Source organism: Heteronotia binoei, chromosome 1 (genome assembly GCF_032191835.1).
Source record: "Heteronotia binoei isolate CCM8104 ecotype False Entrance Well chromosome 1, APGP_CSIRO_Hbin_v1, whole genome shotgun sequence".
NCBI classification, from domain to species: domain Eukaryota; kingdom Metazoa; phylum Chordata; class Lepidosauria; order Squamata; family Gekkonidae; genus Heteronotia; species Heteronotia binoei.
Genome location: NC_083223.1, coordinates 9,312,810 through 9,328,836, shown reverse-complemented (window position 1 = coordinate 9,328,836; position 16,027 = coordinate 9,312,810). Strand labels below are relative to the sequence as shown.

The 16,027-nt window shown below is 51.5% G+C and overlaps 1 protein-coding gene across 1 annotated transcript in view; it reads left to right on the top strand.

Annotated features, from left to right (window-relative positions):
• The first annotated feature begins 3,238 nt into the window (after nt 1-3,238).
• The window catches only part of RAB1A (RAB1A, member RAS oncogene family), a 37,692-nt gene continuing 24,903 nt past the window's right edge, over nt 3,239-16,027 (top strand). The window contains exon 1 of the mRNA XM_060230767.1: nt 3,239-3,379. Within this exon, the coding sequence (XP_060086750.1) occupies nt 3,357-3,379 (23 nt within the window). The 5' untranslated portion in view covers nt 3,239-3,356. The remainder of the gene's footprint in view (nt 3,380-16,027) is intronic.

The window sequence follows — 16,027 nt, the reverse complement described above, 5'->3', positions numbered from 1 at the left end:
CAACTGCCTTTTCCTTGACTCTGGGTCTGACACCCAAAGCACAAGGTTCTTCCCTGTGTGCCTGAAATGAAGCAGCGGCAGCCATTATGTGGCTGGCTCTGCTTTCTGTGCCAGCCATTTTGTTCCTGCACCCTCTGTGCCGTGTCGGAATTTGAACTGTGTTGGACTAGGACAGGGACGGCCAAACTGGCTTAATGTAAGAGCCACAAAGAGTAAATGTCAGGTGTTTGAGAGCCGCAAAACAGGAAGGAAGGAAGGAAGGAAGGAAGGAAGGAAGGAAGGAAGGAAGGAAGGAAGGAAGGAAGGAAGGAAGGAAGGAAGGAAGGAAGGAAGGAAGGGAGGGAGGGAGGGAGGGAGGAAATAGATTGGGAAGGGGAAGAGGTGGAAAGAAAGCAACTTTAAATGCATTCTCCAAGCTGCCAGCTGGCTCGGAGGAGTGATTTAAAGAGAGAAATGCTTTCTCCGGCCAGCAGGGCGGTGGGGGCTTCAAGAGCCACACAATATGCGCGAAAGAGCCACATCTGGCTCTCAAGCCATAGTTGGCCGCCCCTGGACTAGGATCTGCGAGACTCAGGTTTGAATTTTTACTTTGCCAGGGCCATCTGCTGTCTGTCCTGAAACCAGTCGCTTTCTCTTCGCTTAACCTACCTTACAGGGTTGTTGCGAGGCTAAAATGGAGAAGGGGGAAATTATGTTGTTAGCCACTCTTGCCTTCTCACTGGGGAGAAAAGGAGGATATAAAAATCAAAACGATTCATTAAAACTTAAGACTTTTGTGCAGGGAGTTTTTTTGTTCAGCCGTCCAGATGACCAAACAAACATAACAGCTATTACCAAACCGGTTCCAAAGTGGCGCAATTACAACCGATATTATAAATTACAGCTTAAAAAGCGCATTTGAACGTCTCGGAAGTGGTGTCCTGAAAGCGATGCTCGTGTTACTCGAATCATCCCTGCGGCGTTGTTTAATAAGCATCAACGGTTTGGTACCTTTTGGACCCCATCTGGTTACTCTGCCACAGAAAAAGTGCCCATGCCATCAGGGAAAGGGAGAAATAGTTCAATTGCGGTGTGTGTGTGTGTGTGTGGAATAAAGACTGTCCTCCTTTGGTCATGTTGATACAGTGGCTAGGGTTGCCAACCTCCAGGTGGGGCCTGGAAACCTGCCATGATTACATGTGATCTTTAGACAACACAGTCGGTTCCCCTTGAGGCTGCCAACCTCAAGGCAGTGGCTGGAGTTTTCCTGAGATTCCAAGCAATTTCCAGGCAACAGAGATGAGTTCAGCTGGAGAAAATGACCACTTTGGACTCTATGGCACCATGTCCATTGAAGCCCCTCCTCAAACTCCGCCCTCTTCAAGCTCCACCCCCCCATCTCCATCCCCTGGAGAAAATGACTGCTTTGGAGGGCAGACTCTATGGCGTTATTCCCCACTGATGTCCCTCCCTTCCCTCTGGGGAAGATGCCCCCCCCTCCTCAAACCTCCAGGAATTTCCCAACCCAGATCGCCAGAGGGTAAAAGAAATGCAAGCCCTCTGAGCATGACATAAATAATTGCCCAGCATCTCTCCCCTTTGTAGCCAGCGGGCATAACTCTTTTGTCAAGAAGGAAGCTCATTTACAAGTAAGAAGCCAGGATGTTAAATTTATTCATGCCCAAGGGTGTAACTGATCCTAGAAGTCGAAAGGCCTCCGGAGCACTAGAACTTGTTTGCAGTTCTAGAATATGCATATGATAGCCACGTTACCTCTGACCATGCACCGAGCGCCTTTCCCTTACCAACCTGGAAGCAACTATAGCCTCAATAGCTGGCCAGGGATGCGACAGACAGACAGACAGACAGACAGACAGACAGATAGATAGATAGATATTGGATTTTTATCCTAACCTATACTCTGAATCTCAGAGTCTCAGAGCAGTCACAATCTCCTCTACCTTCCTACAACAGACAACCTGTGAGGTGGGTGGGGCTGAGAGAGCTTTTTACAGCAGCTGCCCTTTCAAGGACAAGTGTGAAAGCTATGGCTGACCCAAGGCCATTCCAGTAGGTGCAAGTGGAGGAGTGGGGACTCAAAGCCGGTTCTCCCAGATAAGAGTCCGTGCACTTAACCACTACACCAAACCGGCTCTCTTAGGTAAGTAGCCATCATATACATCCCATGGTTTGCAGGAGGCCACGGAAAGCAAAGGTATTCATTTGTTGTATTGCTGTAAATTGAATGTAATTCAGGTATTGTCTTTTGCATAGACCCCTAGGCCCAGTTTTCACAGGACTCAGACCTTGTTCCGCTGCTTCAGAGAGGGTTACCATTTGATGAAAAGCAAAAAAGAGGACATATTTTCTGACTGCTTCAAACAAGAGACCCCTGTGATAAATCTCCTTTTTAAATACCCCTGCTTATTTAACTTGAGCTCACTGCAACTCACTTGGAGTATTCCTAGCCTTCCCACCCCAAAAGAAGACATTTCCATCAGTTTTCTAAAAAGATCCCAAAGAGGACGGACGTCGGACACCACGAAAGGAGGACGTCTGCTGACCCTAGCTTCAGAACAGCACCCAACTAGGGTTGCCAACTCAGTTGGAAAATTCCTGGAGATTTGGGGGAGGTGGAATGTGTGGAGGGCTGGATTTAGGGAGGAGAGTTAGCCACAGTGTATATATACATTTATATATACACACACACTGTGGCTAACCCTCCTCCCTAAATATATATATCTTTGTTGTGTGGAGACCCCTTGTCATTCCAGGAAATCTCCAGGCCCCACCTGGAGGTTGGCAACCCGGCCAAATCAATCTCCAGGTAACGCTCCGCTTTCGTCCTCGCCGCCCCGCCCACACAGCCGGCAGCCCCGCCTTCCTCCCTTCTCGGCTCCGCCCCTCTCCAACCTGCCCGGTGAGGTCAACGGCTCGCCTGAGCTGCCACGTCTCCCTGCTGACGTCGCCCGGCAGGCCGACCGCGTCAGCCAATCCCCGACCTGCCTATCCAAGCGGCATCCACCAGGAAGCCGGAAAGAAAGCGCCGCCACCGCGCAAGCGCAGGACCGCTCGGGCGCGGGCGCTGCCGGGAAACGGAGTCCCTCGCGGCCCTCGCTGTTTTGCAGGCCCGCTGCGAGGCACTCGCTTTCCCATAGCACCCCGCGCGGGGCTCCCTCCGCCTCCCGGCCCTCACGTAAGGCCCCGCCCCCTGCCCGAGGCAGCTCTGTTTCCTGGTTCGGGGGCGGCCGCCATTTTGGGTCCGAGTCGCCAGAGCGGAGGCCGCCGCCGCCGGCTTCGAGGGAGGGTCTGGCCGCCGCCTGCTCCGCCGAGCGAGCTCGCCCTTCTCCGCAGGCCGCCGCGGGGCCCCCGCTGACATGTCCAGCATGAATCCCGAATAGTGAGTCTGGGGAGCCCGGATCGAGGAAGGGGGTCTGGGTTCGAATCCCCGCCCTAGGAGCCGGTGCTGGTCGGAGGCGGTCCGGTGCATTGGTCGGGTCGGGGCCTGGGTTCGAAACCCCGCCCTTGGAGACAGTGGTGGTCGGAGGCAGTCCAGTGCATTGGTCGGGTCGGGGTTCGAATCCCCGCACTAGGAGCTGGGATAGCCGGTAGTGGTCGGAGGCAGGACGGCACAGTGGTTGGGTCGGGGTCTGGGTTCGAATCCCAGCCCTAGGATCCAGAATAGCAAGTGGTGGTCGGAGGCAGCACGGTGCATTCTTTAGGCCAGGGTCTGGGTTCGAGTCCCCGCCCTAGAAGCCAGCATAGCTGGTGGTGGTCGGAGGCAGCACGGTGCAGTGTTTAGGACAGGGTCTGAGTTCGAGTTCCCGCCCTGGAAGCCAGCATAGCTGGTGGTGGTCGGAGGCAGCACGGTGCAGTGTTTAGGACAGGGTCTGAGTTCGAGTTCCCGCCCTGGAAGCCAGCATAGCTGGTGGTGGTCGGAGGCAGCACGGTGCAGTGTTTAGGCCAGGGTCTGGGTTCGAGTCCCCGCCCTAGAAGCCAGCATAGCTGGTGGTGGTCGGAGGCAGCGCGGTGCAGTGTTTAGGCCAGGGTCTGGGTTCGAGTTCCCGCCCTGGAAGCCAGCATAGCTGGTGGTGGTCGGAGGCAGCACGGTGCAGTGTTTAGGCCAGGGTCTGGGTTCGAGTCCCCGCCCTAGAAGCCAGCATAGCTGGTGGTGGTCGGAGGCAGCACGGTGCAGTGTTTAGGCCAGGGTCTGGGTTCGAGTTCCCGCCCTGGAAGCCAGCATAGCTGGTGGTGGTCGGAGGCAGCACGGTGCAGTGTTTAGGCCAGGGTCTGGGTTCGAGTCCCCGCCCTAGAAGCCAGCATAGTTGGTGGTGGTCGGAGGCAGCACGGTGCAGTGTTTAGGACAGGGTCTGAGTTCGAGTTCCCGCCCTGGAAGCCAGCATAGCTGGTGGTGGTCGGAGGCAGCACGGTGCAGTGTTTAGGCCAGGGTCTGGGTTCGAGTCCCTGCCCTAGAAGCCAGCATAGCTGGTGGTGGTCAGAGACAGTGCGGTGCAGTGTTTAGGCCAGGGTCTGGGTTCGAGTCCCCCCCTAGAAGCCAGCATAGCTGGTGGTGGTCGGAGGCAGCACGGTGCAATGTTTAGGCCAGGGTCTTAGTTCGAGTCCCCGCCCTAAAAGCCAGCATAGCCGGTGGTGGTCGGGGGCATCGCGGTGCAGTGTTTAGGCCAGGGTCTGAGTTCGAGTCCCCGCCCTAGAAGCCAGCATAGCTGGTGGTGGTCGGAGGCAGTGCGGTGCAGTGTTTAGGCCAGGGTCTGGGTTCGAGTCCCCCCCTAGAAGCCAGCATAGGTGGTGGTGGTCGCGTTTGAGTCCCCGCCCTAGAAGCCAGCATAGCTGGTGGTGGTCGGAGGAAGCACGGTGCAATGTTTAGGCCAGGGTCTGAGTTAGAGTCCCCGCCCTAGAAGCCAGCATAGCCGGTGGTGGTTGGGGGCAGCACGGTGCAGTGGTTAGGCCAGGGTCTGGGTTCGAGTCCCTGCCCTAGAAGCCAGCATAGCCGGTGGTGGTCGGGGGTAGCGCGGTGCAATGGTTAGGCCAGGGTCTGGGTTCGAGTCCCTGCTCTAGAAGCCAGCATAGCTGGTGGTGGTTGGAAGCAGCGCGGTGCAGTGGTTAGGCCAGGGTCTGGGTTCGAGTCCCCGCCCTAGAAGCCAGCATAGCCGGTGGTGGTCGGAGGCAGCGCGGTGCAGTGGTTAGGTCAGGGTCTGGGTTCGAATCCTGGCTTTGCTGGAGGGATTCAGAAGGAGCCTCCCTCTCTTTCCCTCACAGGGTTGTTGCCAGGCCAGTGTGGTGTGGCATTAATATGATTGCATCTTTTTCTAAATAATATTTAAATGATGTACTTCCTTCTCTCTCTTCTGTGTTGCTTGAGTTTGGGTGCTCCCCACCTTGTCTTGCTCGTTTGCTTTTCTGGTTTCCCTGCACCAAGACCTGAGTTTGAATCTTCTCGTTGCCCTGTTTTGGACCTCCCGAGGGCTCTGTCCTCGTTCTGTGGCTCAGGTCTTGGTCATTTGCTTTTCTTGCTTCCTTTACATAGAGTGGAGGCATGGGTTCAGATCCTCTCTGTGGCCTGTTGTTGGATCTCCAGTAGTCCTGTGGCCCCAGGTTTTGGTCATTTCCTTCCCTTTGCTTAGCATGGAGACATGGGTTCGAATCTTCTCTTTGCCCAATTGTGGATTTCAGAGGCCTCCGCCCTGTGGTCCCATGTCTTGGTCAATAGCTTCTCTTCTCTTAGAGCAAAGACATGGGTTCAGATCCTCTCTTTGCCTGGTTGTTGGACCTCCAGAGGAAGTGGTTGGGCGCCGTGTGAGATGGGATGCTGGACTGGGTGGATCCATTTATTTTGCTTCATTTCTTTTTCCCTAGCTGAGACCCAAAGTAGCCGATGTCATTCATCTCTCCTCCATTTTTCTTCTCAAAACAACCCTGTGAGGTAGGCTAGGTGGAGAGTGTGGGACTGCACTAAGGTCACCCAGCAACCTTTTCATTGGAGAGCCAGTTTGGTGTAGTGGTTAAATGCGTGGACTCTTACTTGGGAGAACCGGGTTTGGTTCCCCACTCCTCCACCTGCACCTGCTGCATTGGCCTTGGGTCAGCCATAGCTCTGGCAGAGGTTGTCCTTGAAAGGGCAGCTTCTGTCAGAGCTCTCTCAGCCCCACCCACCTCACAGGATGTCTGTTGTGCGGGGAGAAAATATAGGAGATTGTAAGCCACTCTGGGTCTCTGATTCAGAGAGAAGGGCGAGGTATAAATCTGCAATTCTTCTTCGTAGCATGAGTGAGGATTTGAACCTGGGTCTCCTGGATGCTCTTTCCACTCTCTTAACCACTACACCACACTGGCTCTTGTTATGGGGCTCAGTTGGTGACCTTGAGCTCAGATTAACCTACCTCTCAGGACTGTTGTGAGACTAAAATGTAGTGGAATAGTGGCAAAGCCAGTGCCAGCCTGAACCCTTTCTGCAGCCCATAGTGTATATGTGATTTCGCTGTCTATACTGCCATTTGTCTGCATTTTTCTTCGGCCGATACCTTTTTCTTGCCCTTCTGTGTGGAGTAGGATCTAGGGAGACCTGGGTTCAGATCCTCTCTTCGCCGCGACGTTTGCTAGATAACCTTAGTCCAGGGTCTGTTGTGAAGATACACCGGAAGGAACTGCGTGAGTTTTTCTTGACTTCCTTGGCAGAAGAATGAGGTAGAGTCCTTTTATGCAGGTGGAGTCCTTTTGTACACTGGAGGGGGGGGCGCGGTTTCCCCCTTTCGGGAGCTGGAGTTTTGCTGGAACCCTTTGTGTGCTTTTGAATTTCTGAAAACGTAGCCCTGGAAGAACTTCCTGACTGTTCGGCAGCTTAAGTAAACAATTTGCTTGTGTGGGTGGAAGGAACGGAACCTAATTTAGGATATTACAGATATTAAGATTAGCTGTTAAATTTGCGGGTGCGGGTGATTCATGCTTTTTGTCAGCCTATCCATGTATTCTCCATAAACCTGCAATCAGAAGGCGCAACGCGAGTTGCTGTGAGGACTCTTTACATTTTGATAACAAGAGTCTCGACCTTCCGAAAGTGCTTTCTTGTTATTCCCATCGTTCGGTAATCTTATTTCTCTCCCTATCCCATAGCCCAGGGGTGGCCGAATTTTGGCTTGGGAGCCACACGTGGCTCTTTCACACACATTGTGTGGCTGTCGAAGCCCCCCCCCCCCGTTGGCTGGCTTGGAGAATGTGTTCAAAGTTAAAGTTGCTTTCTTTCCACCTGTCTCTCCCCCATCCAAATCTATTTGCCTCCCTCCTTCCCGTCTTGTGGCTTTCAAGCCATCTAACCGTGTCTTGTGGCTCTCAAACACCTGACATATATTCTGTGTGGCTCTTACATTACGCAGGTTTGGCCACCCCTGCCTTAGCCGATGTTTACTACAGGTTTTCTGAGCCCCCGCTTTCTGGGCTGTATTTCACAGCTTTTTCTGTTTCTTCAGCACCGTAGCTCTCTTAAGTTTGGCTGTTCTTTTACTCCCAGGTCTCTCTGAAGCCGGTTTGTGTAGTGGTTAAGTGTGCGGACTCTGATCCGGGAGAACCGGGTTTGATTCCCCACTCTTGCAGCTGCTGGAATGGCCTTGGGTTAGCCATAGCTCTTGCAGAGGTTGTCCTTGAAAGGGCAGCTGCTGGAGAGCCCTCTCAGCTCCACCCACCTCACAGGGTGTCTGTTGGGGGGGGGAGAAGATATAGGAGATTGTAAGCCGCTCTGAGTCTCTGATTCAGAGGAGGGGCGGGATATAAATCTGCAATTCTTCTTCAGTACTTTCTCGGTTACTTCCTTTCTCTGGATCTCATCTCCTTCCTCCTTTTCTTTCCCCACTGTCTTTTTCTCCTCTCTCTGTGCCCTTCCTGGAGGCTGGTAACATAAGGACACAACCCGTTTCCCAGCCCAGCAATTTACTCTAATGGAGTCTAAGTAGGGTTTTGCAGCACAGTTGGTCGTATCCCTCTAAATCCAGGGGCAGGAGGGAGAGGCAAGCGAATGCAAACAGGGGTAAGCCTTCTCCCGTCTCTGTTTTTTGGCGGGAAGGAGGACTGTGTAAGCAGTGGGTGTTCGGGACTTACACCCTTCCCCTCAAGCAAACATTGGGGGAAAGGGGGCTGCAATCAATCCACAAATCCAGTTCAGGCCTGTATTTGTGGAAGGGGGTAGAAGTCTGAGAGAAAAGGCCTCTCGCCTTTCCCCTCTGCCCCCACCCCCATGAATTCTTAGCTAACCTGAGATTTGAACCGGAAGTTTGAGGTGAAAGCTTGTACTCTTGACCTCTTTCGCTACATCACCGCACCGCTGGTGTGTAATGCTCCCTCTAAGCTGCGGAGTCTTGTGAGCAAAAGTTCTACTTTGTAAGCTACCGGCATTAAAGTTGTGAGTGAGCAGTTTCACTGCTGCATCGAATCATAGAGTTGGAAGGGACCTCCAGGGTCATCTAGTCCAACCCCCTTCACAATGCAGGAAACTCACAAACACTTCCCCCTAAATTCACAGGATCTTCATCGCTGTCAGATGGCCATCTAGCCTCTGATTAAAAACCTCCAAGGAAGGAGAGCCCACCACCTCCCAAGGAAGCCTGTTCCGTTGAAAAATCGCTCCAACGGTCAAGAAGTTGTTCCTCATGTTGAGTCGGAAACTCTTTTGATTTAATTTCAACCCCTTGGTTCTGGTCCTACCTTCTGGGGCCACAGAAAACAATTCCACAGCCTCCTCTAGATGACAGCCCTTCAAGGACTTGAAGATGGTGATCCTATCACCTCTCTGCCGCCTCCTCTCCAGGCTAAACATGCCCAGCTCCTTCAACCTTTCCTCATAGGACTTGGTCTCCAGACCTCTCACCATCTTCGTCGCCCTCCTTTAATCACAATCAGAACTGATTTTAAGGGGAAGAACCCAAAATCATGAATTAGTTTGCTCAAACAGTTCTGTGTTAGCTCCCAACTTTCATGCCAGCAGCTCACAAAGTAGAATTTTTGTTCACAAGACTCTGCGGCTTAGAAGGAACGTTGCTGTGGACCAACAAGGGTGGCCAGACTTGCTTAATGTAAGAGCCCCGTAGGATAGATGTCAGAGGTTTGAGAGCCGCAAGACAGGAAGGCAGGCAAACAGAAGGAGGGGAGGGTGGTGGAGGTGGAAAGAAAGCAACTTTTAACTGCATTCTCCAAGCTGCCAGCTGGCTTGGCTCAGAGAAGTGATTTAAAGAGAGGAGGAGGAAGAAGAATTGCAGATTTATACCCCACCTCTCTCTCTGAATCAGAGCGACATACAGTCTCCTATATCTTCTCTCTCCACAACAGACACCCTGTGTGGTGGGTGGGGCTGAGAGAGATCTGACAGAAGCTGCCCTTTCAATGACAACTCCTGCGAGAGCTACGGCTGACCCCAGGCCATTCCAGCAGCTGTAAGTGGAGGAGTGGGGAATCAAACCTGGTTCTCCCAGATAAGAGCCCGCGCACTTCACCACTGCACCAGTGAAATGCCTTCTTCAAGCCAGCTGATGGGGTGGTGGGAGCTTTGAGAGTCACACAATGTGTGTTAAAGCCACAGTTTGGCCATTGCAGCTCTGGGACCTTCCTGAGCTAAGACAAGAAAATGGGTGAGCAGGAGGCTAAAAAACCTGTGAGCTAGCTCACACTCACTCAGCGTAGCGGAACACTGTGGTTTTTGTGCTCCAAAGTATTGCTGAGAAACTTAGGAAAAAGGAAAGGTCCCCTGTGCAAGCACCAGTCGTTTCCAACTCTGGGATGACACTGTTTTCACAATGTTTTCATGACAGACTTTTTACGGGGTGGTTTGCCATTGCCTTCCCCAGTCATCTTCGCTTTCCCCCCAGCAAGCTGGGAACTCCTTTGACCGACCTCGGAAGGATGGAAGGGTGAGCCAACCTTGAGCCGGCTACCTGAACCAGCTTCCGCTGGGATCGAACTCAGCTGGTGAGCAGAGCTTAGGACTGCGGGACTGCAGCTTTAACACTCTGCGCCAGACGGCAAAAAAACCAGACTGCAAAAAACCCCTGTGAGCTAGCTCTCACTCCGCTTAGACGGAACACTGTGGCTTTTGTGCTCTAAAGTATTGCTGAGAAACTTCACCAAACTGCAAAGAAAACAACCAACAGAAACCCCGGAAACCTTTGCCGCTGTCTCCGGGGAGTTTGGATTACAGACAGCAGCGGTCACAGCTGGGGAATGAGAGATTTCATGACATGTCATGAAAAGTTAATGGCACTTTCCCCTCTGAACTGAGATGCGACGGACTCCGTGGGAGGCCTCCTTGGCGAAGTCCGGTTACATCTTCGGTGGCTGCCACGGCACAAAACGCAAGCGCGCTTTCCTCCCAATTTTTGTTGGGTTTGGCATCCGCCGTATCGAGATGTAAAGCGGTTTTTAAAAGCCTGGCTTGTTCCGACAGTGGATCTGGCTTTTTTTTCGCCACCAGTCGCTTACTGCCTGCTGAGTTGGGTTGCCTGTCTTCAATGTCATGTGTTCTCCACATGATTCTTGCGAAACCCTTTCCGGGCTTAAGTTGATTTTGCAAGGGCAGTGCGTTGCAGAGAGGCACTCTCTAACGCAGAGCGACTTAAACCGGAGAGGCAAACCCCACGAATGAAGGGCGTGGTTCCTTAAGCGCCGGAATGGTGTTTTCGTTGATTTGGGGGGGTTCTTCCCCTTAAAATCAGTTCTGATTGTGATCAGAAGTTTGTGATCTTTTTGACTCCTGGGCTAGCAGCTCTGAATTTATTGTGAGCTTTGCTTTCTGCATGGTGTGAGTTTTTACCTGTACATTTGTACTTTTCTGGTATCGTAAGCAGGGGTGGAATTCTAGCGGGAGCTCCTTTGCAAATGAGGCCACACCCCGCCGACATAGCCAATCCTCGTGGAGCTTCCAAGGCTCTTTTTTTGTAAGCTCTCGGAGGATTGGCTGCATCGAGGGGGAGTGGCCTAATATGCAAAGGAGCTCCTGCTGGAATTCCACCCTTGATCATGAGGTAGGCATATGGAAGATACTGAGGTGTCTGTTTCATATTGGCAGAAAGTTCGGTCAAGGGACAGTTGACTTACGGTGACCCCTTATGGCAGGGGTGTCGAACTTTTATGTTGGGCCAGGCCATCTCTGTCATAAAATGTAATGCCAGGGTTATGAAGGACACAGACAAACACAAATATATATAAACTTAAAACATTAGCACTCATTGGTCTTAAAGGTGCTTTCTTTATATCTCTCCCAGGGAACTGGGCAAAGGAAGCTCTAGCTTCCGGGGTGTGTGTGGGGGGAGCCTCAGCCAATAGAAGGAAGAGGCTTGGCTTAGTAGCTCTGCTACGTAATTGAGAGAGCCTGGCAAAGGAAGCTTTTCCCTACCCGCCTTCCTCCCCGGCAGAAGAGCCTCAGCCAATGGAGAAGACAGAGCTTTGTGCGATTGAGCAAGCCTGGCAAAGCAAGCCGTGATGCAGAAGGAAGCAAGAGAGAGGGAGAAGAAAGCAGACGACAGCCAGTTGCTCGGGGACCTGACAGGAACCCTCCAGGGGCCTGATTCGGCCCCTGTGCCCCCTGTTTGACACTCTTGCCTTATGTTTTTTCAGCACGAGAGATGTTCAGAGGTGGTTTGCCGTTGCCTGCCTCTGCATAGCAACCCTGGCCTTCATTGGCTGCTGAGATCTGATCAGCTGAGATCTGATCAGATAGGATCCAGGTCAGGACTAAAGATGAAAGGTGGCGGAAAGCGGCATCCAGTTATGTCAACCCCATTGGGCTGATAAGATTGGGGCTGTCCTGTGCTCTCCAGGTCAGTTTGTCAGTTTCATATTGGCGTCCTGGTTTGCCCCCCCCCCCTTAAACCTTTAGTTCAGTTTGATAAGCAAGTTGTAGAAATCGTTTAGAAGATGCTTCCAGCAATGTTCCCTCTGAGCTGCGGAGTCTCGTGAGCAGAAATTCTACTTTGTGAGCTGCCGGCATTAAAGTTGTGAGCTGCCGCATCGATTTGTGTGCTCTGGGGTCGTCCTTCCTGAGCTAAGACAAAACTCTGCGAGCCGGAAGGCTGCACTGGCTGCCAGTAATTTACCGAGTGCTGTACAAGGTGCTGGTTAAAGCCCTATATGGCCTAGGACCTGCCTACCTTAGGGACCGTCTCTTCCCATATGCTCCCCAGAGAGTGCTGCGATCCGGCTCTTGAAATCTGCTTGTAATCCCCGGGCCAAAGGAGGCCCGGTTGAAGTCAACCAGGGACAGGGCCTTCTCAATCTCAGCCTCTTGCTGGTGGAACCAGTTACTGGAAGAGGTCAGGACCCTGCGGGACTTTGGACAGTTCCGCAGGGCCTGTAAGACAGTCCCCTTCCGGTTGGCTTATAACTGACCGGCATTGAAATATTCTGAAGGAAGACAATAAGATAGCAACTGACATTGACTGATACATTGATATACTGGTTGTTTTTAATTATGAAAATTATTACTGTATTTTAATTTTTAAACCTTGTTGTTAGAATTATTATGTTGTGAGCCGCCCTGAGCCCGCCTCGGTGGGGTAGGGCGGGATATAAATCAAATGAAATGAATGAAATGAAATGAACAATCTGTGAGTTAGCGCTCGCTAACTCAGCTTAGAGGGAACATAAGAACATAAGAGAAGCCATGTTAGATCAGGCCAATGGCCCATCCAGTCCAACATTCTGTGTCACACAGTGGCCAAATACATACACACACACACACTGTGGCTAATAGCCACTGATGGACCTCTGCTCCATATTTTTATCTAACCCCCTCTTGAGGTGGCTATGCTTGTGGCCGCCACCACCTCCTGTGGCAGTGAATTCCACATGTTAATCACCCTTTGGGTGAAGAAGTACTTCCTTTTATCCGTTTTAACCTGTCTGCTCAGCAATTTCATCGAATGCCCACGAGTTCTTGTATTGTGAGAAAGGAACACTGCTTGTGAGCAAAAATTCTACTGAATGAGCTACTGGTATTAAAATTGCGAGCGCCTGCATAAAATTAGTTTGCTCTGGGGCCATTTTTCCTGAGCTAAGACAAAAATGTGTGAGCCTGAGGCTAAAAAAACTGTGAGCTAGCTCACACTGACTCACTTTAAAGGGAACAACGGTTTACAGGTAAAAACTGGAGCAGTGTCAGTTCTTAGTCTTAACTTCCTTACTAAAAATATTTATTTAGTTCCACAGTCGTGCAGTCAAGAATACACAGGATCTAACAACATGGATTTGGGGGAAATGTATTCAAGAACAGGAGTCCGTCTTCAGAGGATTTGGTCTTCAAAGTTAAAGCAAGATCGAAGTAGAACGTCGCTCCAGGTTTTTGTTTTGCTATTCGTTGGGCGAGTTGTTTTGGACGAAACTCGTTGTGAAATGCAACTCTGCGTGCGCCGTACTTCAGCTTTCGCAATTTTGAAGCCATGCTGCAAATCTGAGAGAAATCGACCTGCAAAAGCAGAAAGCTCCTGGCTTCAGTTACGGCAAAGAACGAAAGATATTCATACACACGTCCAAAAACTCATTAACAACAATTCATCAGCAATTCTATACAGAAATACTCTGATAGCAAATGCGGTTGCACGATACACGCTGACCCGAGATGAAATTGACGCTTAAAAAGGCCTCTCCACTTGCCAAATGTGCGTCCTGCCGTGTATTTTCTGTACAGCATCGTGTGGAGTCCAAAACACTTGAATTGTCGCTAAAGTGATGCTTTTTTGATGTCCCAAAGATGTGGAGTGGCACTTTGAAGTATCAGTTTCATCTCGGGGCAGCGTGTATTGTGCAACTGTATTTGCAGAGTATTTTTGTATGGCATTGCTGATGAATTGTGGTTAATGAGTTTTTGTATGCGTGTATAAATATATTTCGTTCTTTGCAGTAATTTAAGCCGTGAGCTTTCTGCTTTTCCGGGTTGATTTGTTGACATGGCTTTCTCTTGTGTTTGCTGCGTAAATCTGAGTGAAAGCGGTGGTATCAATGCCCGCTTTCCCGTGATGGGTATAACTGGAAAATAATTGGGAAGAGTGACAGGCTAGTAGGGAATAAGCGCCTTACAGCTAATTAGTGAGGGCCAAAAGTAGAATCCTGCCAAAGTTAGAAGAATTTCAGATCACACCGATTAGAAGAAGATGATGATATTGGATTTATATCCCGCCCAACACTCCGAAGAGTCTCAGAGCAGCTCACAATCTCCTTTACCTTCCTCCCCCACAACAGACACCCTGTGAGGTGGGTGGGGCTGGAGAGGGCTCTCACAGCAGCTGCCCTTTCAAGGACAACCTCTGCCAGAGCTATGGCTGACCCAAGGCCATGCTAGCAGGTGCAAATGGAGGAGTGGGGAATCAAACCCGGTTCTCCCAGATAAGAGAGCTGTGGCTGACCCAAGGCCATTCCATCAGCTGCAAATGGAGGAGTGGGAAATCCAACGCGGTTCTCCCAGATAAGAGAGCTCTGGCTGACCCAAGGCCATTCCATCAGCTGCAAGTGGAGGAGGGGGGAATCCAACGCGGTTCTCCCAGATAAGAGAGCTCTGGCTGACCCAAGGCCATTCCATCAGCTGCAAGTGGAGGAGGGGGGAATCCAACGCGGTTCTCCCAGATAAGAGAGCTCTGGCTGACCCAAGGCCATTCCATCAGCTGCAAGTGGAGGAGTGGGGAATCCAACCCGGTTCTCCCAGATAAGAGAGCTGTGGCTGACCCAAGGCCATTCCAGCAGGTGCAAGTAGAGGAGGGGGGAATCAAACCCGGTTCTCCCAGATAATAGAGCTCTGGCTGACCCAAGGCCATTCCAGCAGGTGCAAGTGGAGGAGGGGGGAATCCAACCCGGTTCTCCCAGATAAGAGAGCTCTGGCTGACCCAAGGCCATTCCAGCAGCTGCAAGTCGAGGAGTGGGGAATCCAACCCGGTTCTCCCAGATAAGAGTCCGCACACTTAACCACTACACCAAACTGGCTCTCCACTCCAAACTGGCTGAATGACGCTGAAACAGGTGCGTAACTTTCTGCTTCAGAGATCCCCGATCATTTGTTCTTCAGGGTACCTTTGGAATTCTGATGACGGGCAGTGGAGCCAATAGCAAAATGGCTACCACAGGAGGTGGAGCCAGTCACAAAATGGCTGCCGTGGGAGCCAGGGACAAAATGCGAGGGATTGAGGTTATATACCATTTCAGTGGTAACTGTTCTATATTTCAGGCAGAAGCTCTGTTTTAATGGGATTCCTTTTAATTTGCACAGCCAATAAGAAGTCCTCCTTGAAAAAGTCCCGCCTAGCCTCGCCCATTCTCTAAAAGCACTTGATGAGAGCCCGGAATGGTCTGAAGGTGGTTTCCGAGGGCCGGGCAGGTATCCTCACAGGTGTCTGTTGCCCCAAACTGTAACTTCCACCAGAATGATTACCTGGATTTTTGACCAGGTGTTAAGACTGGAGCTAGCACTGGTGATTTATTTGTCTGTATTCCGCTTTTTCCCTTGCGGGCTCAGGTTAAAACCATACATAATGCAATAAAACCCAATTAACACCTCCAGGAAGATGCTGGCAGCTCAAACCCTCTTTAAGAGCCCTAGCAAATAAAGTGGCCTCAAGAGGCGTGGTTCTCTCATCAGGAGTCTGCTCTGCAAGGCGAGGAGCCGTCGTTGGAAAGTATCGGGGCTCTGGTGGATGCTAAGCAGCCAGCCATAAATACAGAGGGCAAGCAGAAGGCGGCAATGAGAGAACTGTAACTGCGGAAGGGATGGGCCTTCAGATACACATCTAGTCCAGCATCCTGTCTCACACAGTGGCCAGCCAGTTCCTCTGGAGGGCCAACAACAGGGCAGAGAGGCCAAGGCCTTCATAAGAACCTCAGAAGAGCCCTGCTGGGTCAGACCAGTGGTCCATCTAGTCCAGCATCCTGTCTCGCACAGTGGCCAACCAGTTCCTCTGGAGGGCCAACAACAGGGCAGAGAGGCCAAGGCCTTCATAAGAACCTCAGAAGAGCCCTGCTGGGTCAGACCAGTGGTCCATCGAGTCCAGCATCCTATCTCACACAGGGGCCA